This window comes from Plectropomus leopardus, chromosome 7, assembly GCF_008729295.1.
Source record: "Plectropomus leopardus isolate mb chromosome 7, YSFRI_Pleo_2.0, whole genome shotgun sequence".
NCBI classification, from domain to species: Eukaryota; Metazoa; Chordata; class Actinopteri; order Perciformes; family Serranidae; genus Plectropomus; species Plectropomus leopardus.
In genome coordinates, this window is record NC_056469.1 from 22,739,643 (window position 1) to 22,767,333 (window position 27,691).

The 27,691-nt window shown below is 40.3% G+C and overlaps 1 protein-coding gene across 1 annotated transcript in view; it reads right to left on the reverse strand.

Annotated features, from left to right (window-relative positions):
• tmem145 (transmembrane protein 145) overlaps positions 1–27,691 on the reverse strand; it is a 50,078-nt gene that overhangs the window by 16,718 nt on the left and 5,669 nt on the right. The window contains exons 2-7 of the mRNA XM_042490738.1: positions 15,912–15,986; positions 14,341–14,418; positions 11,275–11,361; positions 10,473–10,574; positions 641–725; positions 83–154 (exon numbers count right to left, since the gene is read on the reverse strand). Of these exons, the coding sequence (XP_042346672.1) occupies positions 83–154; positions 641–725; positions 10,473–10,574; positions 11,275–11,361; positions 14,341–14,418; positions 15,912–15,986 (499 nt within the window). The remainder of the gene's footprint in view (positions 1–82; positions 155–640; positions 726–10,472; positions 10,575–11,274; positions 11,362–14,340; positions 14,419–15,911; positions 15,987–27,691) is intronic.

Below are 27,691 nucleotides of genomic sequence, written 5' to 3' on the forward strand. Positions count from 1 at the left end.
TGCTGCGGGCTCTGAAAGTCAGAATAAATTGGCTGGTTCGCAGAGGAAGAGGGATATAGTAAGTGGAAAAGACAGTACTTACAGGCAAAGTAGCAGGAGAGGAGGAACACCATGGAGAAGATGACCAGGAACGTGATGTCCGTCTCCAAGATTCCTGTGAATAGAAGATGGATGAAGAGGAAGGGAGCAGAATAATTGATGGGAGAGAAAGATGAGGAAGATTAGAAAGGGAGGTGAAATCAAAACAAGGGTCAACAAGGTTCAGGGAATATCAGGGTGACAAAGAGAGGAGAATCAGAGGAAGAAAAGAAGCAGAAAAAAGAAGGGATGAAAAACCCAGAGAGGCAGGTACGTGATGGGGATTTTTGATTAGTTAAGAAACCAAGAGAGATACAGTATGAGAGAGTGAGAGAGAGAACGTTGGAGATGTAGGAATAATTCATTTAGAAGCTACTTGGGCCCCCGTCTTCTTTTCATCCCTTCCTCTCAGTTCATCTATCATCATTAATTCATTCAGCCGTCCCTTCATTATTGTAATTTGTTCAGTTCAGTGTGCTTTATTGGCCGTGCTAAGTGGTGTTGGCTTGTGCCATCAGCAATTCCTTCCATAATCTCTCTCTTTCTGTCTAATCACTCTTACCGAACTCATCTGCAGAGAAATGCTGCGTCCAGAAAGACTGGCCATTGGTCAGTTTCATCTCGTACTCCAGCTGCAAGCCATCGCCCTGAGAGACAGAGAGAGAGAGAGAGAGAAAGAGGAGAAAAAAGAGAGAGAGGAGGCAGGTGAGAGAAAAATGCATTCAGGGCTTTGTGATTTGTACATAACATACATTAATGCTTAAAGGTGCAATAAACAACTCGGCAGGTCGTACAAAGAAGACAAAAAAACAAATTGTATATTCTCTGAGATTGGTAAATTTGTGAAAAAAAATATTCCCTGAGATTCTGAGATTTTGGTCATAAATTTATGAGACAATAATCAGAAAGTCACAAATTAATGAAATAATGCCTTCAGGGCTTTCTGACAGAAAGTCAGGTGATGTCGTATAAAGAGGGACAAAGTTCATGATGGGAGGAAGCCGTCGAGGATGATTTGGTTAATCAGGACTTTGACTCAGGAGATCGGAGTTTGTGTCCTGTGTGAGTCAATGTTCGCTTACTGTTTCTAGACTTAGTTGACTTTTCAACCTCTATTCATAAAAGTGCTGCTTTTTTCTTTTAAATTTGTGAGATTTTTCTCATAAATTTACCATTTCAGTCTCAACGAGAATATCTGATTTTTTTAAAGTTTTCCTTGCCTTTTTTTTAAATCTACAATGAATCTAATATGCCATTGTACTTATGTGCTATGTTATCCCCTGAAAATAAAATCATATACCAAAACAGAGAAATTTATGTTTTACAGTTTTGGTCGGCTTGCAGGCGCCCCCTCTCTTTGCATTAATCTTTCAAAGTACTGCTTTTTCTCTTTCAAAGCAAATAGTAGAACTTTTTGGGTACTACTGCAAATACAGAGTCTGAAACCAATACCAAAATGAAACTTTGTTTTCATTACCTTATCAAAACTGCAATATGGCCAAGTGCAACATTCAAATTGCAGAAGCTGCAATTTATTTATTTTTTTGTTAATGGTAAAATGTGTCACAAGATACAGTTAAAAAAGAAACATTTTAGTGCTACAGAAATGCACCAGCCTAAAAATCATATTCAAGGCATATGGGAACATGCTTGTTTTGTATAAACCCCAGCAAAAAAATCACATGATCATTTTTATATTTTTTCACATTACCTTTCCCACCCTTATTCACTTACTATGGTCCTGTCCCAAGGTTCAGAGATGGTGGTCAGCAATTCATGACAACATTGTTTTGGTTGTGGGAATGGACATCCCATTTCCACATAGCCTGTATATATTGGGAGATCCTGCCCATTTAAAGGGCACCCCTAAACCACTGATGGGATGGATCCACGCAGTCATCATGCTGAGCCGAAAGCTCACTTGTTAGAGAATGGAAATCAGTGGATCTTCCTCCGGCCACTCTGTGGTCTACCCAGTTTAGCATAGCGGCAGCCTATGAAGAGCTGACATACAGGATGGTAAATCAGTTAGACCTGTACCACACTAAATAGGGAAAATATATTGACCTTACAACAGGACCATAATGTTTTCCATCAGAGCTCTTGATGTTGGCATGCAGCCCCCTGCAGTTCAATGTTACCATTTAAAAATGGTTGACTACTAAGCCTTCCAGTATAGTGTAATCGTGTATTAATGTAATTTACTTTCCATGTATTTTGTGTATTATCTATCTCCTCCTTTTCGTTGGTCTGCCTCTTATTTTTTATTTTATTTTATTTTTTTTTAAGTTGATTCGTGAGGTTCTGTTCAAACTGTTTGTGTTGGGTGTTCCCTTTCGCTTTTGATTTCTCGTTGATGAATATGTCTGTCTATGTGCTATTCTCTGTCAGTTGCGTTGTTTTAGAAACAAAAAAACAATAAAAAACTTTTGGTCCTAAATTTTTTAACCTTTACCACCAAAATTAGAACTCATGCTGCAATACCTGCCAAAATCAGAAAGTTTTGTCTTTTTTGGGGAGGGGGGGCAGCTCTTTTGTCAACACGCAAAGCAACGTCTTGTTCCCACAAAACTATTTGTTATTTAGCAAAAGAAGCCAGAGTTGTAAAAAGTTAAATGAAGTCTAAACAGCCATACAAGAACTTTAAAATAAGAAAATAAATTTAAAATAAATAAATAAATTGTGATTTAAATCAGAAACTAAGAGAATATCAAAAATACCCAACCAACTGAAAGTTGCTGATATTCAGTTGGTGCCAAAAAAGTATTGAAGATCAACAGTGAGCCTTATTAACAATGTTGATAAAATGACTGGGCAAGCAGAAGCCTCTAATACTCAGTGCTCAGAAGGATCAAATCCAATCACGGCAACACAGCCTGTAAGACAAGGAAAACAAAAAATCCAAACTTGGCCACCAAATTAGGAAAATAAGACTCCAAGAGGATGTTTAGTCTCATATCAAGATGTCAACACACTGATTTTACTTCTTAAAACGCATCTGTAAAAAAAGATGAAAAACATCTTAGTTGCTCGATTGCTGCTGATCATGAGACAGTTCTGCTTTTCTTAGATCACTGATTCATCTTTTTCTGCTGCAGTTATTTTCCCACTGATGTCCATTCTTCACAGCAGAATGTCATGAGAGCGAATGAATATGCTGCATGCAACTTTGTGATTCTGTTTGATGGGACTGTTTTTATAACATAAAATTCCTGCCTGCCACAGCAGAAGTCATATTTCTTCCAACCATTCCTGTTACAAGAGGAGGAAAACATTCAAATCCTCCCTGGGGAGCGACACACTGTCGGTTTAGCTGCTCAGTGTAATTGTGCCCATATAGTCAGTCGGTCCCCCAGTCGGCCTGGAAGTGCCTCGGGATCCCCCAGGTGTGCAGAGGAAGTTAGAGGAGAAATGAAAAAAGGAATCTAGGCTGTTCTGCCTACTGAGCTGCCAATGAGAAGATGACCCAGATTAACAGGAAGGAAGGACAGATGGATCATATCCATAGCAACAGTTTGCTCTGCTTTTAATGCAGTGGCTTCTCTTTTTTATTCATTCATAGTGTGGCGCACTTATCAATTATTTGTTAGACTCATTATAATTATATGTCAATCAGACATAATTATTCTGCATAGCGATGTTATGAGAGAGAGCAAAGAGAGAGAATATTTGGGTGTGTAAACATGCAGTGAAGGAGAAATACCTTGGAGAAAATAAACGTACCTAAGTGCTAAACCCCTGTTGGAATCATGTTAATTTATTGCAGACGCACAAATAAAAAAGTGTCAAACTGAAAGTGAATTTGGGGAGGTGAGAAAAAAGTATGATGGGGAACAAGGGGGTGGGGGGTGGTCAGAGTTGAGTTGACAATCAGAGCACAGAGAGCTCATTTCACACACACAAGTTCAAAGCCAATGGAGTTCGCGCTTGTTGCAGTGGAGCGAGGGGAAGGGGGGGGGAGAAAAAAAAAAAGACTTTGATTTCATTTGGCAGCCTGAGACTCCATCTCACTCCCTCTATCAAAAAGGGCGAGAAGCATGGAGCGTGCACTGCCACAAAATCAATACAGACACAAAGAGCAAGGAGACAGAGATAAAGAGAGTGATAGATGTAGAGACGGAGAGAGTTAAAAACACAGGTAGAGAGAAAACCAGACCTAAGAGAAAGGAGCACATGCAAAGAAGGAAAGAGTGATGTATGCAAGGGGGAGAGAGGAGAGATGAGGGAAGAAGTAGCACTTCACACAGCAGGGATTATCTCTCGGTGGGACTGACAGGGAGTCACGGGATGATTTTGGGGTAGCTTGTTGGTTTCAGGTGTAAAAAGGCATCCACTTCTGATACACTGCACCGATACATCAAACACTGAATGTGCTCGAATCGTAACACCTGTGTAGTCTTGTACATCTTGTGCTGCCCTTGAGCTGCAGATAACTGCATTTAAAAAGGACTTCTGAGAGGCTTTTGAAGGTTTGCATCTTTTCTCTGGATCAAAAGTATGTATGGAAAGCTGAACGTTATGCTCATATTGTGACTGTTGGACAAGTCACTCCAAAACCACAGAGCATTCAAGAGATACTTTGGATATTTCGAAGTGGGGTTATATAAAATATTTATCCATAGTTAGTGACTATCAGTTGGCACACATCACACATTCAGTCTCCCTCTGCAGAAGTTCATCTGTATGCCACAGTGAATGGCATTTCGTCTTTGCTGTAATTTGTTTTGTTTTTTTTTTTTTCTGGTACTGGTTGTTCTTCATAGAGCGCTTTAAGTCTGAGTCTAGTGCCAAAGGAAAGGGCTGTCTGGCAGCAAGGTAAAGTGATGAAAATATACTCAATGTGACGTACAATTAATCTGATGTTTTTGGGTGAGTCTTTTTTTCAGGGGGGCTAAAATACACTTTGCTATTAACCCCGTTCACAGCATTGAATTACTTAGCTTCTGTGTTGGCACTCCTGTCTGCTTCTCCAAACTGCCGACATGCTGAACACTATTTAGTGAAAGTCAGAGGTGGGACAAAGTCATTGTTTTCCAAGTCACAAGTCTCAAGTCGCAAGTCGCAAGCACTCAAGTCCAAAGTCCAGGCTGACAAGTCCCAAGACCAAAATATTAAGTTTCAAGACCTAAAAAAGTCTAATGCACTCTTCAATAAATGTAATGCAAATAATAACCATACAAATATTGAGAATGCTTCATAAAAATGGACACTGAATTGTTAAAACAAGTTTGTTTAAAAGTTACCCAGCTGTTTAGCTAACATTAGCTAAGCATTAGCTCGCAATGTTAATATTATCCTCGAATTTCCGTTCTTTGTACAAATTTAAAAAGTGAGCAAAGTTGACAGTTGTATCTTCTACTGTAATTCTTGACCCGCATATTTTGCAAACTGCAATTAATTTTTTTGGAGACCACCACATATGCTTTGTTTGTGAATACAATTATCTTTAGTATCATCTTTTCCAGCTGGCGCTCAGTAACGTAAAGTTGGTTTGTCATAGTTCACCAGCAGCTTAACTGGACGCTGTTGAAATGAAATAATGACTTGCTGGGAAAGAATAGCGTTAATTTTAGTTAAATCAGAAAATGAAGGGAAAAATGGGTTCATTGCACAATTTTTAAAATAACACTCTTCAATATTAGTCTTGAGGATAGGTATCAAATATTTTCAAGTCAAAAAGCTCAAATCCTGATTAAAGCCAGAGTCACTGGTATTTAAGTCGAAATCAAGTCACAAGTCCTTTTTGATTTTGTCAAGTCGAGTTTAAAGTCAATAAATTTGTGACTAGAGTCTGACTCAAGTCCGAGTTATGTGACTCGAGTCCACATCTCTGCTCAGGCAATACACGGGCTATGAATAAGTACCTCATTAAACCCCCACTCTGGTACTTCAGCTGCGCTTCCAAAAAGTTGGGGGGCTCACAAGAAACAGATTTTTTAAAAGGAAAGGTTACATATATCCTGAATTTTAGTGCCTCATATGGTTTACCTCCAAAAATACCATATTTTATATTTCCTGTGATGTAACTTGATGACATATTTTCATTAGACCCTCCCCGCCTGACAGATGCCAGCGTCTCAGACTGCACACTTCCACATTGTAAGGCAGGCTTTCTTTCTCAGACTTGACAAAGCTCCTCCAAAGCCAAATGAGCCCTGTGTCCCTTTAATATGCTGCTATAACAGCCCCCACTCGTCCGGGAAGGCTTTCCAAAAGATTTTGGAACCTGGCTGCGAGGATTTGCTCCCATTCAGCCACAAAAGCGCTAAGTGAGGTCGCGGCATTGATGTTGTGCTATAAGGCCTGGCTCGGGGTTGGCGCTCCAATTCATGTTGAGATTTTTTGATGGGGTCGAGGTCAGGGCTCCGTGTCAGTGCCAGTCAAGTTCTTCAAAAACAAACTCAAAAAAAATGTTTCTTCAAGTTGTTCGCTTTGTTTCCCAAACTGTTGTAGCAGTCTAAAAAAGTCTAAAATGTGCAGTTGCAAAGTCCCTTAAATAATAATTTAATCAAGGAAATCATCACCAGAACAACTGTGGTTGATAATGAAAATAACTATCATTAGCAGCCCTGACAAATTATTTTGACATCCAAATGATATTCTAGCAGAATCACACCCTTAAGTATTGCAGTCCTTGTTTACACTGTGAGAAACACAATCTACAAATCATCAGGTTTGTTCATTTCCTATAAGAGTGAGTATCTCTCCCAAAAGACTCCAAACACTGTCAAATACTCCTGTTATTGTTTCTTGTTTATCACATTAAAGAAGTGCAATGTTTCAAGTCCAAACCGGCTCCCCATCTGGCAGCAGAATGATGTGATAAGGATCCTGACTTTGTATGCGACTCCGTCTAAAGTCCTTGTGAGAGATACAGTTTACAATTTTGGAAGAACCGCAGCAGATGTGGGTGTGTTTCTGCTTTGTTTGGTGTATAAAGATGAGTCACCTGGCCAGTCTAATTTCAGTGCTTCCCTGGTTCCCCACAGAGGTAATTTTGTTTCATTAGCAGCGGCTCTGCTCGGCATAATAAAGCAGAAGTTGATTGCAGGCATTCAAGTTTTTTCTATTTCTCTGCGTTTGTTTGAAAGACCACGAAAATAAACGGCTCATAAAACTAACGCTCAGAGAACAGTTTCTGGGGTCGATGGCAAGTAATGAAGCCATGTTATTTAGATGTTCTGTCTTCTGTTTATTTTCAATTAATGGTATAATTAGCTCCAATTAACGAGTTATTGCAACTCATGAAAACAGGTTCATGAAAGGCAATAACAGAGAAATAAGGGTTGCCTTGTGAAAACTTTGTAGCTGTACAGTACACCGCATATGCAATAAGGACTGGAATGTACATTATGATGTACGTTGTTGATGCAAGTTTTTGAGATGATAAAATATCAAGTCGAAAACTATTAATGCAAAGATGTCCGCAGGAGAAAACACAGCATTGAAGTCGGCTATTATTAGGGAACTTTGGTTACTCTGCAATTTACTTGTCGGATAAACCTGATTGCCAGAGGTCTTCTGCTCTGTAATTTGTGATGACCTGAATTTTATTTATAATGACTGTCTTTTTTTCTCCCTGATGAAATAATGATTATTTGCGGCCTTGAGGTTTCCTGCTATAATTAAACAAGAGAAATTGCCTGGAAATGTTAAACAACAATCAGCCTCACATTTTATCATTTCGTGCAGGCGAGACTACACCTGGGGATTGAGAGCAGACATCCTGTGGTTTTAAGGGGTTTATGGGCTGATATAGATTTAGACCCACTTCAGCACAGGTAAAGACCAAGATGGAAAGAACATGAAAGGAGAGCTGGCTGAAAGAGCAACAGGGACAAAGAGAGGAGAATAAGCAGCAGCACATAAAAGTGAGGGTTCGTGGAAAAAATGCATGGAATGAGCAAGAGGCGAAGGAGAAATGAGACCAGCGAGATGGCAAGATGGAGAGGAAAAACACAATTAGAGATAGGCTGATGGAGAGGAGCAGGAGACGAAGAGGTAAATGGATATGAAATGGCGTGGAGCGCGTCACAGCTTGGTGACAGGGTTGAAAGAGAGCGGGACGCAGCCAATGATTGTGAGCGACAAAGGAAGAAAGACGGAGAGGTGTGAAAGCGTAAGGGGAGCAAGGAGGCGAACGGCGAGAGGCGAGGGGTGGAAATTGGCTGCGGGGCACGTCGTGCATATGTCCCCGGGAGTGGAGACGAGCTTTTACACTTTAGTCGCACAGCATTAGGCAGCGTGTCTATCAGTGGACGCTGGCGTGACACTACACCACACTGTGCGGGAAGCATCCGTCCTAATCATATCCCTCTTCAACTGACAGCACAAAAAACAAACTAGCAAAAAAAAAACAACCTCTCTCACACACAAACACACAGACACATGACCAGGAGCATGACACTGATGCAATCCAGAGTGTCACTGATAGGCAGGCAGGCAGGCTCACACACACGCACAGACAGTAATACACATTCAGCAGAAATCTCACTTCCAAAAACACGAAAACATTGCACACAAAAAACAACACGGATCTATTTCCTAGGATTCGTCCTTGACTGAAGCCCTCTGTGTAGGAGGATGTATCATCACTGAGCAGAGCTATCATTATACAAGCTCATGATTTCTTCAACGAGTGCCCCAGTCCAGACTCACAACAACAAACAACACACCGCAGCCAACACTGTGCTCTTTCTTTCTCCCGGCACGCCATAAGCACAACATTGAGTCCCATTATAAAAGAACACAATGCTTAAAAGTCCCTGAAGCTAACTAATCAATAGGCTACAGTGGAGTCCTTGTTAAGGGATGTTTAGCACAGTTTAAGCAGAGAGTCGCATATTAACAGACTCTGCGCTTTGCTGCACAACTGTAGCATGAAAGAGAGATAAAGCTCTTTATGATGTCCAGAGGCAATTCAAAGTAAGATGCACGGATACTGAATCAGCTGTGAATTATGGAGAGAGGAGGGCAAGTGGGTGTGTGAGGCATTTTGGCCTGCAATTATTACTATCGGCTGTGTTACATTCGGGATCGAGTCTGATGCTCTGCAACATGCAACTACATTATCCATCTTTATATGGCATTTAGCAGTGGTATCTATCTTTCCATCTATGGCATCTTTCAGGGATGCACAATATTGGAGTTTTTGCCGATGTCCGATATGCTAAAGTGTTTAGCAACTCATTTGGCCAATACCGATAAATATGCTTTTTTTCTCGATCTAATTTTAGTGTTAATAAAGTCTCTTCTGTAGTGGAATTAACATCACATATGCATACTCGTAACGTGATCATCCACCAGCAGACAGAGGCATAAAATACAATGCTTTTCAGTGTATGTCACATTCATTCATTGTGCAAAATAAGAAAAATACTTCAACTCAGGGTTGATATTTTTGTACATGTTCACTTTGGTATCTATCCTTCTATGAAGAGTATCTATCTTTCCATCTACGGTATCTTTCTCTGCATCCATCAATCCATGGTATCTCTCCCTGTATCTATGATATCTATCTACGATATCTATCTATGGTTTGTATCGACGATATCCATCTATGCTATCCATCTATCTATGACATCTTTTTATGGTATCTATATATATCTATGTACGCTATCTATCTACACGTATCTATCTCTCTATCTATCCATCCATGATATCTATGGTATCCATCTTTCTATGGTATCTATCTACCTACTTACCTATCTGCCATCCTATCTACACTGGAGACAAACTGTGAATCACAGGGTTAAACTTCCTTGCAGTTTTTCTGCCTGCTTAACTTCCATTACTTTACTTCTAGAATTTAAAATGTAGCCTTGTGCAAAATGCTCAAATGGGAAAGCACATACTGGGACAGAAATTATGCTCAAGTTGATTTAAAATTTATGGCGAGAGACGGCACAAAAAAGTTTCGCAGAGCCCTCCTCGGGGTGTGCTGGTTATATTTTCACCTGAGCTTTCTCATTTTAATATCTGATGCTGCTGCTGCTTCTTGCACCTGAAATCTGCTCATCCAGTTGTTTTGCTTTACTGCAAAAACCTAAATCTATGATTTAAATTGTTGAAATAGCTCCTTGTTGGGGATTTAAATTTTAAAAAATGTATATATATTTCTAAGACATATATAAAATTATTTTCATCAAATACAAATGGAGAGTAATCTGTCTTCATTTCTGATGGATAGACGACCATAACAGCAGTGATTTTTCTATCTGAAGAGCAGCAGAAAACAAACACAGTGGCAGCACGGGTATGTTTGCATGAGAGCCCTCTGAGTCCGTCTGTGTGATAAAGGTGGTGTGTTGCCATGGCAACCACCTTGTAGTGCACCTGCCCCTGTGGAGAGGTAGAGCTGTGGGGTCTGGGGGGAGTCAGAGGTCAGAGCTTACCCCGCACTTGCTGAGAGCGATGTACCACCATCTCTCCCTCACCGAGCGGAAACTACGGCCGCCCACGCAGCTCAGAACCTCCTCATTCCCGTCTCCTTCCACCTGAGAGAGAAAGATAGAGGAAACGCATGAAGGGGGGGGTTAGGGGTGTGCACAGAGGATGTTTTCATCCGAAAAGGCGTCACGTTTTACCTCAGAGACACTCTGAATTATCACAGCAGAGTGGGAGTCTGATATAACAAGATACAAACATATTTCACACCCCAATATAGCCTGAAATGTGGCAACAAGATCCACTAGCCGCCACAACAACAAAGTCACGCTGGCAATCACACTCCCTAATGTGATAAACAAACATGTTATGTTGCTTATTGAAAAAATAAAAAAAGAGGATATTATTTTTAAAAGGTGTTACAGGAAAGAAAGATCTTTAAGACCTGTTCTGGTTGACTGAGATGCATCATGCACAAGTGGGAATGTGCAAATCAGTAAAATGTTACAAAAACACATTACAGGCCATTAGCTTTCACTACGTCTCTGGTATTTGTTTACCTATTTTACATATCTCTGTTTCCTTTTTTTTTGCATTACAAAAGAATACGCAATAGGAAAGATGAAAATAAGTTTGACTGTCTGGTGATAAAAACGGAATAATCTGATACTCTGAAACACACAGATGTATCACAACACAGAGAGGTCAGAGGTCAACTTTGGCGTTTTATCCTGCATCTTTCTCACGGACAGGGTGCCCCTGGTAAAAGTGTGTGTATATATATATTTGTGTGTGTGTGTGAGCACTTACCACACAACCTGACCAGGTGTAGCGTGTTGTGAGGTTGATGACCTGGTTGTTTTCGGGCCTCAGCACCGCTTCCTTCTGGTAGCAATTCTGAAAGTAGACAACACAGTCAAATTAAAAAAGGAAGGTCTAAAACACCCAAAACTGCCCTAACTGAAATTTCTGTTGTATCTCATCAGAATTTCTCATCTATTTATACTACAGTTTGTACACATTTCACAAATATTTTTCAACAGAAAAAGTGACCAAACTTGTTGCATTGTGCCGTAAAATACCTACGTACAGCTGTATGCATATTAAAGGATTACTTCTACCACAAATGATCGTTTGAACCCTTTATCAATTAGTCATCCCATGTTGCAGCGAATTTGTGAATCCAAAAACAGAGGGTCCCTCTTTAACAACAGCATAACTGCATTAAAACAACTTTTTACAAACCCTGTAACAGCTTGTGCAATATAATCCCATTGATACAGTCATATGCTCAGTACTTCCAAAAAACATGCATTTTGGCTAAAACCTTACTATTTAAAATGTTATGAATAAAGAGTCTTGAGCACAGAAAAGTAATGTGCTGCTCATTAACAAAGTGTTTTAAACAGTAACTTTTTAATGTGTTTGAGTTTGAGTTAAGTTCTGAGCACACAACTGGACAAACAAGACATGGATTATGCTGCAGGAGTTTGGTGAGTTTTTAGGAGGAGGATAGTTTCACTGTTGGTGAAGGCACTCTTTTATAGCAATTTCTTAAGAATTTTCTCCTATTTTGGATTTTTTGTGTAGCCATACAAAAAAAGCAAAGTTTTCTTTACAAATTTAATGTAACACGGGGTGAGTAATTGATATAGAAACAATCATTTTGAGTGAAGTATTGCTTTAAGTAAGAGACCGTTTTTCCAGTAAGGAATATACAAGGTGCTTTTAATCAAAATGTAATTGAAATTGTTACTACATTGCTTTTTGGTCTATTGAAGCTGCTGTAAGTGAAATTAAGTTGTTGGGTTTTTTTGTCTCTCCTGGGAGGGATTTCTCTCTGTGAGACTGTGAGACTGCTGAATATTGGTGAATGCAGAATAAAAGCCCACACTATTTGATTTTGGGAAACTCACACCAAATATGTCTGAGAGCTGAGAAATGCAGTGCTGTTTGTAGCTGTGCTAGAAATATCTCAACATTATGTTACATCTGTGTGTGAAAAGATGTCAGCAAGAAAGAAGTACACCACTAGATGACTACCTGGTCTTGGAAATTAGGGCTGTATATCAGCCAAAATCTGGCAATATGATATGTACCACAATGCAGGGGTCATGATTCAATATATGATTAGATTTTGATTTAAAAGCACAGCAACTCGAAGGAGTATCACAAAAATCCCAAAGAATATCAGTTAAAAGCATAACTAAAAACATATATTTCCAAAGTGGTTCTATATGTAAACAACAGGCAATACATGGAAACCTACAAATCACTGCACACAAACAAATTATGTTGTAGTGGTTCAAAAACTTTTACAGACAAACCATAGACCTTCCCCACAAATGCTCCTTCATTTTTGTTATAAAAATTGTTTCGTATACAGGGGCAGGTTGTTCCATAAGGAGACCCCAGTAGAGTAAAAAATAATCTTCATACATACATCCTGTTGCATCGAACATCATAGCACTACTTTTAATGCAATCTAAACAAAGGAATTAACAATTGCCTATATCACAAAAAATAAGTAAAAGTGCTTGCAGAATTGTTCAGGTAAACAAATTGCAAAATAAAACAAATGTATGCAACGTTCTGTAAGAATTACTAGGTATTTGGGCGAGGTTATTCTTATTTCTTACAGTGTTCAACCACCTTAGCATGCATGTAGTACCCACAAAACACCTTATAATGGTAAAAAAGAATTTTCACTGAGAAGCTCACCTTACTTTAATAACACAAGAAACCATCAGATGCTATGTGTGTATAAAATAACACTAAGCTGGTTAAGCTTTAAAGTGGGTAAGCGGCAGGTACCAACGTCTGCCTACAGTAAATGGTTGCATTATACATTATTCATTGGTTGTGAAAGCAATTTAATGTCGACGTTATATACTGTATCATGTTATATCTTTAGAGTACCAACTGACTGACATATACACAGGAATACAACACAGATGAAGGATTCATGCGTGCTACTCCTATAGCTGAGCAGAGTATTACATGAATTCACTCTCTCTAAAAGCCAGAGATTTCAGACCTAAGGCTCCAAATTATGGAATCAACCAGGTGTTAAATGTACACTGCGTAGACCGTGGATGGGAGAATAAGTTTAGGAGGAATTACTCTGAATGCAGACAGTGCAGTCTGTTAAGTACGTGGAAAGAGATACATTTTCTATTGTTTTGGCTCTTTACTGGAGTAGATTGGACTTAAAATAAAACAATAACTACGAGGCTGGAGTGCTGATTTTCAGTTTTAATGGTAAACATCAACATCTCTAATTTTGAACAGTGCAGTGGTAGAAAAACAGGGTTGTAATTCCAAAAAATGTTCATGCAAAATGCAGATAAATATCCTCAAATTGAAGCAGATAGTATGCACTTTTAATGAATGCTTTATTTAAGAACTAATGTGTTTGTGTACTGTACCAAAACAACCCCAAATCTCTCACTGCCCGAATGCTTGACACGTGTGACACAGGTTTCCAAAAAGGAAAAATAGAAATCCATCCACAAAAAGTCTTCCAGCTATCATTTTCTGTGAAGCAGCTTCAGTTCAGGCAGAAGTCTCTGGTGTCTCACTTTGCGTTCACAAATATGGATTGTACATCCTTGATCACTGCATGTATCATCAATAATATATGATTGGCTGTGAGTGAAAAGCCCTTCAAGAACTCAGAGAGGCAGCTTTGTTTTATTCGAAGCAGCATGAGCAGCGCGTGAGCCTTTAGTTCAAGTTGAAATGTGAAAATTAGCTAAATTGGAGACACAGGGCTTTTTCATTACAACACTTACATGCAAATTAGTAAATGGAGGTGTATTTCGCCTTAATAATGGCTTGTCAAAAGACATGTTGTAGACAGTGTCAGTGTCTCACCTTTTCATGCCTCTTGTACACAGCTGGCCACTGAGAACTGTCATCAAAGTAGAGCAATATGTTCTGACAGCAGCGGGACTGCACAGAGGAGAGACAGAGAGAGGGAGGGAGAGACAGAGAGAGAGGGAGGGAGAGACAGAGAGAGAGGGAGGGAGAGACAGAGAGAGACAGAGGGAGAGAGAGAGCACAGATCAGCGAGGAGGCAGCAAGATGGTTTGAGATTTATACGACAAAAACTGTTTCCAAAGTCTGCAGGCTACAACAGTAAAGCCAGGGATTGGTAAGAGAAGACAGAACGGAAGAACAAAACAGGCGCAGAGAAAGATAGAGCGGGGGAGAGAAAATAGGAGGAGGAGGGGACAGAAAAAGAGGAAGAGGTGGGTAAAGCAGGAATAGCCGGAGGAAGACGGAGAGAGGAAAGAAAGAACGATGGCATCATTTTAGATAAGGTAAGAGGAAGGAAAGAGAGAGAAACAGATAAGGCAGAGAAAGAAAGGATGAAGGAAGAAGAAGAGTGAAACACTTATGCTGCCAGAGAAGAAAGCGTGGGCAAGCCGAGGCAATGTGGTAAAACTGATTGCGAATAAAAGATGTAGAACAAATGCAAGATACAAACAAAGACACACAGCTACAATAAAGGCCTTTGCATACAGAGTCTCTATAGTTTGTCTGAAATTGATGCACATTCAATTAAAAAAACAAAAACAAATAAAATACTACCTCAGTTTTTGTCAATCACGTTTACACACCGATTTCAAAAATGTCATCTGCTTAATGTTTTTGGAACAGGTTCAGTTTTCTCGCACATGTAAAAGACTAGAGAGAGGTGTTTGACCAAGAAGCAGTGAAGAAAATGTGCCGTGACCTGCGGGACATGGGCTACAAGAGAGGGACGTAGCGCACAGTATCATTTCATAACTTAAATACTTTCAGTGCATCAGATAGTAACATTCAGGTGGATGACGCTGATGAGGAGGAGGATGTAATAGAGGATAAAGACCGCACAGACAGAGAGAGAGAACAACAGCGTGGAGACAGAGAGGGAGGACAGCTCAGCCCCTTCAGGTAGCTGTGGTGCCAAATTCAAGTCGTGGGCAGAAAGTGGCAGCAGCCAAGGAGGTAACTCCAATGGAGAGAGGCAAGTGAGCAAATGTGTCTTTCAATAAACATGTTTTGTGAGGTCACAGTGACCTTTGACCCTCAAATTCTATTTAATTCATCCTCAAGTCCAAGTGGACCTTTGTGCAAATTTTTAAGAAATTCCCGCAAGGTTTTCTTGAGATATCGTGTTCATGGGAATGGAGTGGTCCAGGTCACGGTCACCTTTGACAACCAAATTCTAGTCATTTCATCCTTTACTCCCAGGGGATGTTTATACCAAATTTGATGAAAATCCCTCTGGGCGTTTCATGAGAAATCTCGTTTACAAGAATTGGACAGGCAATCCGAAAACATAATGTCTCCAGCCCCAGCTATTGCCTACGCAGAGGCATAAAAATGCACACACACACACACAAACATACACAAAAAAAACCCAAGACTTGATATGCAAAGGCTCAAAGTCATCTTACCTTTGGATAGCGAAACCGAAAATCCAAACGTCCAAAGTCGGTGAGAAAGCAGAAGCGAGTGAGGAAAACCCAGTCCTGTGTGCAAAAGACAGAAGAGAGAGGGGTTAAAAGTGAAACAAAATAACAATTATCATGGAAGTAAGAAACAATATTAAGACTCTACAGCCACACTAGCAGCTCTGTGCTCACATGGCTAACTCAGAACTGAGTCACATGTTTCCGTGGTAACCATCAGTGACATCTGTTGACTTGTGGCACAAAAAAGACAAAAAGGAGGAAAACATGGGATAGGAAAACTTTTTAGAGACAGCAGTAACTCAAGCAGTAACTTATGCAGTAATTTACGCAGTAACTTACTGGAAATACACCGCGGTGAGGAGATTGTCAGCTGTTTCGAGCACTCTGACTGAAGGGTTGGCAGAAGTACGAGTTCTGCTGCATTGGGAAACCACAGCATCTCAGCTCTGCAACAGGTCTGCAATGCGCTGAGATTTCATGCTACTGTCTGAAAGTTTTTGTTATTGTCACACTCTTTGCTGAGTTCTTCACAGTAAAATGTCTTTGCCACTGCTGAAAAGGCAAACACTTACAGATGAAGTGAAGGGAATAAAGTGTATTTATATGCGCCTTTTTAACTCACTGGACAAAGTGCTTTACAATTTACTCTCATTCACAGACACATTCATACACCAACGGTGGTAGAGCTGTTATGAAAGGTGCTGGTCTGCCCATTCAGAGTAATTTGGGGTTCAGTGTCTTGCTCAAGGACATTATGACATGCAAACAAGAGGAGCCGGGGATTGAATCGCCAACCTTGTGATTAAAAGACAACCCGCTCTACCTCCGAACATGCTGTTTGTTCGGACAGCCATGATTATTTAGTTTGAAACAAGTATTAATTTATCCGGAGTTCAGGGCAAATTAGTCCGACTTAATAGTCAAAAACTAAACGTCTTTGTTAAAAGGACGTCTTATTATTAGTTTGATCAAAGCCATAGTCAAAGTCTGTCTGTGTCTGTGTCTGGGCCCTGATGATGGTGTGAGATGAAAAGACAACAGATGCCAAAAGTTATTTCAAGTCATCCTGAGAGGAAAATATCTGTACCAGATTTCATGGCAATCCATCCAACAGTTGTCGAGACATTTTACTCAAAACCACAAATGTCAGCCTCATGCCGGCCCTAGAGGAAAAGTCCGGGGACTTCCCAACTCCAAAGCTTTTATTGTCGGAGAACCATAAATGTCTGTGTAAACATTAGTGGCCATCCATCTTTTAGATGCTGAGATATTGCACAGGATAAGTGAAAAATTTGACCTGCTTGTAGCACTTACGGAAAAGTCAAGGGAGCAAGGTGTTCACTCTCTGCTTGTCATGATTATCTGTGCCAAAATTTAACATTAAAGCTGGGGGAGGCAGATAGATTTTGGATTTTTGGACAAAATCCCATAAAAAACTCTGAGCAAATTTTAATATAAGAGGACTGAAAAAACACTAGACTTCTGCATCTCTTTTTAGCACTGTTTTCTTTTTTCTGTCATCTAAGCTATGACGGGAGACTTTGGTTAATCACAGCCCATTTCAGAGAGAGGGCATTCCTATTAGCTGTTCTACAAATGCAGATGCATGTGCACATCCCTTCTGTGAAAGCCCGATTCAATGGTGGAGAATCCTGCAGAGCCAGGTGCTAATCCAGCATTAGAAACAACTGCCTACGCTGCAAAGCAACCCAAAAAAGGAAGATGGACTTATCAAAAAGAGTCTGACGATAAACAAAACAAAACGTGTCAATAAAGTGTTTCACAGATGGAGGGAAAATGTTGCCGATAGTTTAACTTTCTGCTAACTGTAGCTAAAGGCTGCTGAGTTCACGTTTATGTAGCTGACTAGGGGTCGACCGAAATTGGTTTTTCAGGGCCAATGCAGATAATTAGTAATTAATGAGACCAATAACTGATATGTGGAAGCCATATGCATTTACAATAAAAATGAAAATCTTTCTGTCAGTATTTAAAATTTGGAATATAACAACCTCCAACACAAAATGTTGTTTAAATGCCTTTAGCGAATGTTTAATCGAAACTGAGACTTTCAACATAATATATACAGCAAATTCCCAGAAACTTTTTATATGAAGTGAAAATTTTAAAAATAAATGAATAAATAAAAATAGCTCCCCGAGGTTTTAAAGAGTAAAAGTTCTTCCCATGCTGACACTTTCTTTGCAATTGTTTGATTAATTAATTTTATCAGTGATCATTAAAATAAAACACAGATAAAGATAATCTGCAAAATGCCAAATATCCAATAATAACTCCCATAATCGGCCAGGCCAATAATCTGTCGACCCCTGTAGCTAACATTAGTGAGAACCTCAAACCACGGTGTGCCTCTGCCTCACTCCCAAGCACTATAGACCACGTTACTGGGAGGAGAGTGGGTAGCAGCTCCAGAGACAGACCCCCAGTCAGCGGCCGCAGCAACACAAATCCAGGCAGTACAAATTTGAATGCCAGAGGACTGGATAGCCACATTCCCCTCAACAAATTTTCTGTTGCTGCCCTTACTTAACTTAGACCCAACGCCACCGCTGGCCACCAGCGCCCCCAGCTTGTCTCATTTGTGGTCTGACAGAGAAAGAGAGAGTGGAGCAGGGAGAGGCCAAAGTGTGCAATAGAATAGGTTAAAATTAATCAATGGCTGGGAAACACTGGGTTACTATATGAAAAGCATCCATATTCCTGTGGTCATCTGATAGGAAGGGCTTAGGACAAAGAGAGGAGAGCTGCAGGAGGAGTGTATTTTGAAATCCTGCCTTTCTAGGTGTTTGCATACCCCAATTTTATTATATACATACAGATGTTGAGGTATTTCAGTCTGGACCAAAGTGACGAAGTGAATGACCGACAGAATGACAATGAGATCCCAAAAGCTAGTGAGGCTGAAAAAAGAGAGGTTGTGAGGAGGCATACAGAAGAAAAAAAGATGTAGAAAAGGGAAGGGGAGCCGTGGGGAAGAGAAGAAAGAAGATAAAAGTTAGAAAGGGCATTTATGGGGCAATAAAGAAGAGAAAGAGTGGAAAGCAGGGAAGGGAGTTGAAACAAAAGGGCAGAGTTTAAGAAAAGTTAAAGAAGAGGGGGAAGAGGAGTGAAAAAAAAGAAAGGTTTAGTTATATGAGAAAAAGAAGCAAAGCGGCGAGGAGGGAGGTAGCGCCAAGAGGGTAAACTTTGAGAGAGGGTAAACAGAGAGGGCATCAAGGGGCTGCTGAGCACATTAATGAGGGAGAGAGAGGTGGAGAGGAGGGGAAAAAACCTATCCATTCCTAATATTATTCAGCCATAAGCTTGGCAGCATGAGACCAGATAATAGTGCTGATGGTGTACTTCACTGAGCTTACATAAAGCACTGCAGCAGCATCGGCATGGCGGATCAGTCAGTGGTGGTCTATATATTTATATATATCCCATACAGCTGTGAGCAGACACATACTGTAGATATGGATCGCAGTGCTGAACACAGCAATAACACCACATCACTTATATGATGTTTACACACACTTCTTATCTGGAGGACTGCCCAGTCTGAGTAGGTCCGACTGAGGCAGCCAGAATAAATGAAGAGTTTTGAAGCAGAATGAGACATCAAATCTTTTAGAAAGAGTAACAGCTAGTCTTACAAAATTAGTGCAACAAATGAGAGGCGTTTTATTTAGACGAATAACCGTAGAGAGAGGCCAAGGCTGGATTAAAATCTGGAATACTACATATTTGTGGTAAATGGCTTTTAATCAATAAGATGCCCCCCATTATGTAATCTATGTGCTTGGTTTACAAAATGAATTATAGACTAACACCCAGGCTGCACCGCCTGTGTGAGCAGACCCAAATGAAATGAATTAAGAAATAGTCATCCAACATAATTCATTATGCATCAGCAGTAATTACTTTTAGTTACTATCAGACAAGTATTTAAACTTAGTTTAATTTTGTGTGCCTGTCTCAATCTAATCTAATGCCAATCACCGGCAGTCCAGCACTGCAGTAGCAAGATGTCAAAAAAACATCAGGCGTTTGGAAAAGTTTCAAAATTTGCAAAGATGACCCCCACAAGTCAAGTGTAAGGAACACCAAAGAAAAGCAGTATACCACAAATCTACAATGAGCCTGGCAAATCATCTGAAATTGATATTAACAGTTTCGTCATCTTGCAAACTATTCTTTTTTCTAGCTATTATGGCTAATGGAAAATGTGCATGCACGGAGTTTTCAACATAATTAGACTGTAAAAATGGTGTTTTTATAATCATATTGACATCAAATCACCTCTTACAACAAGATCGATGTCCATATATGCATTTTCAGCTCAACACCTCCCGTTTTCGTGTCAAAATAAAAACCCTCTGACAGAATCCCTGCATTGGTAACACTGGGCTTTTTATTGTGAAATATTTGCAGAACCATGTTGCTGACAATGCAGTGGCTTGCACAGCTCTATAAATGTATGGAGTATTAGTTTTTAAATGCAGGAATACAGTAATTACAGCAGCAGGCATCTCTGCAGCAGCGGCACATAAGACTTCCCTTAATTTTCAAAACAAGATACTCGAGATAAAACAATTATGTGTAGTAGTCACGATATCATAAATACATTACATTTGCTTGTTTATACATCTCGCTATGACATTTCTTAAGTGACGTAATATATGATTTGACTTTCTATCAGGCAGTGGAGGGGATGGTGGATCACATATCATCTAAGCGAGACAACTGCCAAGCTGCAGACCGATGTCAGAAACCAACAACACTGTTTTTTTTTTTTTTTTGGTGACAAATTGTGGCACTTCCTAACGGCATTTGTGGAGCCATAACCTAGGTGTTTTCCATTGACCCATCCCTGCTTTTCCAGCTGCTTTTATACACTCAGATGTAGATGTTTTAAGCAAAAAATATGATCTTTTCCTAACCCAAACCGAGTGATTTTTGTACCTTTACCTAACTTCACTTTCACCACAGCCTTGTTGAGAAGTGTAAAGTTTCTGGATATGCATTACAAATGTACAATACTACTTTTTTTTCTAGCAGTTGTGTTGAAAAAGTAATATGTTTAAATATTCAGCCCCACTCGTGCTTTCTTTTAACACCTAATCCTATCTGGAGTTATAAAAGTTATCTGGATATGATGACACAACAGGCGTTCAGTAATGATTTCAGAGAACAGTCAGTTTTGCAACGTGGCTTTCAAGACTAGGAAATTACAATCACACAATAAATACTATACAAATAACAAACTCCCAGACAGGCTCTCATATCAGGAGATTATTTATGAATCACCATATCCTGCTGCAGGTAATGTTTATTTTCCCTTAAATAAGTCGTACTTTTCAAATTTTAAATAAGCAGATCCAAAACAACTGTAGTCACACAAAAGTTTCAACTTGTACAACTACACACAAGAATCTGTTGCACAGCTTCTTCAGGGACTCGCACACAGTTCTCCTCTCCTTTATTAAAACAGGCCTTAAGGTTGGTTGTTATGAACTCTTGATCTCCACCCAACCAGCAAAACTCCCCGTGCACCATTATACTGTAATTACCTCTGCCCTGCGTTCTCCCTACATAAACAAGCACAGTAATTTCTGTGCTGAGAAATAAAGTGCAACCAGAGCAGTGTAGCGTGGCTAGCCCTGCTGCCTCCATATATCACAGCAAACAAAACCGCAGCCATATTTCAGCTGCTGCCAGGCAGCTTCATCCCCTGGAGCCTCTGGGTTATAATTCATGGCAAACTCCAAAAGTCACTGAAGCCCGAGACTCGCTCCCCACCTATGTGTGTTGTCCCGGGTGACGCTCAAGGCTGAGACCATGACAACCAGGGCAGCAGAGAGGAGCACTGACCCAGGGACGAATCCCTGGAGAGAGGAGAGAGGGGTGGCCCGGTCGGGATGGTGGGGGGTATCATTTAACTCTCCATAGACGAGGACTGTGAAAGACCCCCTTGTTAGACACACACAGAATTACCCAGGAGCATCTGTCACACACTTTTACAGCACGGCTGGTCTGGAAACCAACATGCATACCCACACTCATCAACACATACACCAAATGTCAATCCCTTCACCCCACCATTATTATTGTCATAGCAACCGCAGCATGCCTTAGTTTACAGCTGCCATAGAAACATCAAAAGGCCAAGCCGTTCATTTAAACACACACACAAACACTTTTACTTCGTCACGCTCCCGTAGTCCCGTCCTTCAAATTCCCTCCTAACAAACACAGCAGTGGTCGAGCACAGCTCACACTGAAGAATAGTGTTCGGGTCAGATAATTAGTTAGACTTCCTTCTTGCTATATGAGCCAATTATTGAGTCTTGGACACACCAAAGAGGACACAGTGGCCCTTTTTACATAGAAATCGGACTATAGGGCCCTTGCATTTTTACACACAACCATATGGCAGTAGCATCATTCCCCTCCATTGGGTTATCTTTGATAGCATGCCGGCATCTCAGAACCAAAAGTGGCATAAGCGTGAGGTTTAACACAACAGCGTCAACCTTGCATGTGACATATAACATATGTTTATACATACATATAACAATGGCATAATATGGTCTCCTGCTCAGATGGTAGGGAGCCCAGACCTCACTGTTCTCTCAATTTGCAGACATTAACAGCCACTGTTCTTCTTCTTTGAGTTACCCTCTAATTGAGACTAGCTGTTATACAAATCTCTTGCGACTCATCAGTCGGTGACCCCTCAGTCGACTGATGATTTAAGCCTCCGACTATCAAGGGGCAGCCCTGTTTTCCATAAACCACTTTCTGTTTCAATCACACCTGCACATGGGGGCAGATGTAATATTAGATATCTATTATTCAAGTCAATAAAAACAATTGATGACTGTTAACAGATGGAACACAGGTAGAAGTTACCTACATAAAAATTGTATCCAGATGATTTGAGAGGTTTTGAGTAATGGCATTAAAACCAAAAATTGTTCCAACTGTCCCCAGTCTCCCCTAATCACACTTGTGTTTCTAGTTAGAGAGCTGGTATACATAAAGATGCCATTTTCGTCATGTGGACACAACACAGGACGAAACAAAAAGTCAGGAAAGTGAATCTCTACAGAAGCCTTCAGTATGGTGTGTGTTTTCTGTGTGTGTGTGTATGTGTGTGTGTGTGTGGTGAGCAAGGAGCAAGTAAAGAGACAGTGTGTCTACCCTCGGGACAGGCAAGTGAACTGGACGTCAGTAAACCATGAATGTAACAATGACACTTTTTTAGCGGCACGTCTCTGATAGACCCGTCTGATCTGATTTTTTTTTTTTAAAAATAAGTTAATCAGCAGGGCAGAACATGAAACCAATTTCATTAACTGTTGAAATTATGAGTCTCTTATTGACCCAAGTTTATTAATATCACAAATTCAAATAAATGTCTGTAAAACAACCAATGACATCTAACTAGAAATTCAACCAACCAATCAGACAGTATCTTAAACTGGTCATACAGGACTGTGATTAAACTGGACCAACACATCAGAGCCAACATGAAAAACCTGAACTATGTGACCAAAAGTAAGTGGACTCCCAAACATTACAGCCATATCAGATTGTGGAAAATTTCATTTCTAAACCCACAGAGATTAATATGCTGCTACAAAAGCTTCCACTCTTCAAAGAAGGCTTTCCAAAAGGATTTTGGAACCTGCAGAGATTTTCTCTCTTTCAGCCACGAAAGCACCAGAGGTCAGGCACAGATCTCCAGTGATAAGTCCTGCCTCGCAGTCTGAGTTCCAGTTTATCCCAAAGGTGTTTGATGGGCTCTATGCAGGCCAGTCAAGCATTTCCCCAACAAACTCAGACAACCATGTCTTTATGGACCTGGCTTTGTCAGTGGGGGCACCGTCATGTTGGAACAGGAGAGCGTCTTTCACAAACTACTGCCACAAAGTTGGAAGTAAAATGATGTCTAAAATATCAATGTGTGCAGCGTTAATAATTTCTCTTGAACAGATCTATACAATAGAGCTGAAACAATTACCCACATTTCCAACAAAGCAACTCAACCATCAACAACGTTTGGCCAGAGATTTGGGTTGTCATGTCAGGCCCCCAGGAAGTTTGCCGAACTTTGAGGCCAATTTGACATCCATCATGTGACACCACTGAGCCAAAATACTTTTCCCCATATACTTACATTGGGAAAGAGACATTCTTAAAGCAACATTATGCAACTTTAAGTTGATTGTTAAGTGCACCAACCCAGAAAGTTGTTGACTTGGGAATGAAACTCCACCAATAGCTAGAAGTTGCATAATGTTGCTTTAAATAAATAGATTTTTTTTTTTTTTGCATCACACGTCCCCCAAAATGACTCGTTTTATCATCAGGATTGGATCTATTTGGGCTGCCAACATTTCGCAAGTCCATTAGAGCTGCACAATCATTCAGTGGAGGGCTGAACCGGAAGTTAGCCATTTGGCCGGCGAATGTCTCTTGTGCGCTCGCTCTATGGGTCTTTTTTGGACATTTTTGGCATCATGCACCATGGCTTCATGTGCCATTGAGCAGCTTTCATAGGAATGAACGGACTCTCCTCTCACACTGCATCTAGTTCTCTTTATACATCCACGAGCCTCTTGGTGTTATTTTCATGCATCTAGGGTGGACCAATCGCAAGTGGACAGCACTAAATAAAAATGTAAACGACCACTAATACGCATTGTGGTCCGATCACTCAAACCACTTGCCTTTATGGTCTGAGACACATTTGACCACATATCTTTTGTAGTGTAAATGCAGCTGGAGACGTTTGTAAGACACAGGTGTGAATGGCGCAGTGCTTGGCTGTCTGCTTGTGTTTCCATCTCTGAAACGCAAGTTAATACCATGCATAATAAGGCTCTGTATGTTATGCTAATAGCAGCTAATGTAGCTTTGAGGCATTAGCCTCAAGCAGAGATGAGGAGTGGACTGCAAAGGTCCAGTAAACTCACTTCTTTCTAACTCCACACGCCCAGATTTTTTCAGCCTTTCTGGGACTCTGCATAGTTTTGGTCTTCAGACTGAACTGATGCTGACTGAAGTTTTGTGCAGCTTTTTTTCACACATGAATCAGCACTCCCGGAGACCTGTAAACAGATGTTAATATGTAAAATAGGTGGAGTTGCTCTTTAAGAGGCAGACCACCAAGTCTGACAAGGCCAAGTTTGCATCCACAAGTCAGCATGCTGCTCAGACAACTGTAAGCACAATTTACCACCAGGATCGAGCTATTACACCAACGTCAACAACTTAACCAAGTGGCCGCTAGTTAGCCAAGTGTAGTTTAGTGTGTGTGTGTGTGTGTGTGTGTGTGTGTGTGTGTGTGTGTGTGTGCGTGCGTGCACGTGCGCGCGTGTGTCAGTAGAGAGCAGAAAAGAAACTGAGCCCTGGAGAACAGCAACAGTGGATGAGGTGTCTACCTTAATCCCCTTTTAGTCTTTTTATTTCCCCATGGCCACTGCATTGTGATGCAGAATCACTCAGCCACCTCCCAAGTGTGTATGTACGTGCATGCACATGTGTGCGCGTGTGTGTGTATGTACACCCCATTAATCAAGGCCTATGCCTTGATGCAGTATCCGGTCAATTCAGCATCTCCTCGTCTCATTCCCTCCGACTCTTTCTTTCAATCTTCTGTGTTTCCTCCCTCACAGTTTCTGTCCTTTCATCTCTGTAGCTTTCTGTCTTTTTCTCTTTCTCTCTAGATCCCTGTTTGCTTGCTAGGCCTCATTAACAATTAATTACCAATCAGCTAGTCAAGTCACCCCTGGACCGCTGGGCTTCTCAATGATTCATTAGTCAGGGTTACACAACGCTGCGATGCATAAACACACTCACGCACCGACACACACAAACACACTCAAGCTCTGTCCCTCTCTGTCTTTCGGGGTGTTTCACGCGAGCACACACAGACTCTGCAGACATGCAAACACACGAACATATTAAAGCAAGCATATGGACCCATGAAAACTATTGTCCTCACACCTGCACACTCACACGCTGCCAGTATCTAATCACAATGTCCTCATTAAAAAGAGATGCGGGGAAAACTGATTGAGTCGGAAATTTAACACATACAGGGCTCCCGAAAGTTACGTCAGTGTCAACTCGAAGGATTTTTCAGTGACTTTCAAAGTCTTGTTTGCAGAAGTTTAAGAATTCTGTCTTATCTGAAGATAAGACATGACATTAATTAAAATATGACATCACATCGCCGCTTTACTTCATGATCCTATTACGTCCAGAAATCCTGGTGAAATCCTTCATTTCAAAACTGCTGCTATATCAACTCCAACATCACTCACAGTGTTTTTCCTCGGGATGTGAGATGTTGATTTTAGGATGGAGGAAGGCCCGGTGAGCTGAGGCATGCTGATGAATATGGCTGCAAGATTTTTAAATTAGAAAAAGAACTTTCAAGGGCATGTGTTCATTTTCATTAATTTTCGGAAGACAAAAGTTTAAAGACCTTTCTGGTCCAATCCACATTTTTTCATTAACTGCAAAAAACCAAAGACCAAAGACATTTTAACTTGTCTATAGCCACATTTTTTACAGAATAAGTATTCAGCAGTCATTCTCTAAACCCCCAACCTCTATTCACAGGAGAACGCAGAAAACTGGGGGAGAATGATTGATTATTTTTAATATCAAAGTTGCAATTTGAAAGAGTGTCATTCTAATATTTCAAGATCTGCATTTTTTACTAGAAATTATAGACTTAAAAGTGTCAAGCTGGAGCAACCCAGTTCAAGCTGACAAGTATTTTCTGCCCTTTTACTTATTTAGTTGCGGTTAATCAGCATTCAAGGTTCAAGGTAAATTTATTTTTTTCACTTGCCCGGTCAGACAAGCGAGCCAGAAATCTTGCACAAAGTCAAATTTTAATTGTCCCTATACAAATAGTTTTTATTATTAGCAGTAATTAAATAACAACAGAGACTGAAGTCTGCAGAAGAGCAATCCCACTAGAGTATGCAGTGAACAGCTGCATGTTTTTTGAAAAAGCAGCCCCTTTTAGTTTTCTAAATATCGCGCCCTTATGCCACCTTGCCATTCTGAATATAAGGTACAACTGCAGAATAGGGGGACATTTGTCTTGCTTTTAAGCCACCATGGGAGGTAGTATCAGTGTGACGTTTTGATGACGTGTTACGCGTGTGACCTACAGCAGGAGATTTACAGTAAATAGTTGCTGTTAGAAGTTAGTGACTAACTCAAAGTAGAACAGCAGCCGCAAAATGTCAGCAAATTGTAAAAATAATGAGATCCTGGAGGAAGCAGAGGAGATCAGCTACCACAAAACAGGAACGGTAAATTACTGTTTTTACCATGTTATGCCACTGTGATTATTTAGAAAGAGCTGCTGACAGGCATGTTTTATGTTGCACTAGAGGCTGATGATGTTAACTGTCACGCCTTTTTTGATTCCGCGATGCCGTAATGCTATCTGAAACCGCACTGTGTAAAAAAAAATTAAACTGAAATAAACTCACCAACCTCCTCTAATTCCTTTAAAACATTATCTAAACTTGATTAAATGATATAAGTGTATTTTTAAAATGTGCTTCAAATATAAAACTTATTTTTCCTTGTGATGGACAACAATTGGTGGCCTGTGAACGCAAGATGTTTTTCTCTTATCTTGGTACAAGTTGCTGGCATGAATCATCTCGTCTTTTTGAGATGAATGTTTTTATGCATGGTCCTTAGAAAAAGACATGAAAAAA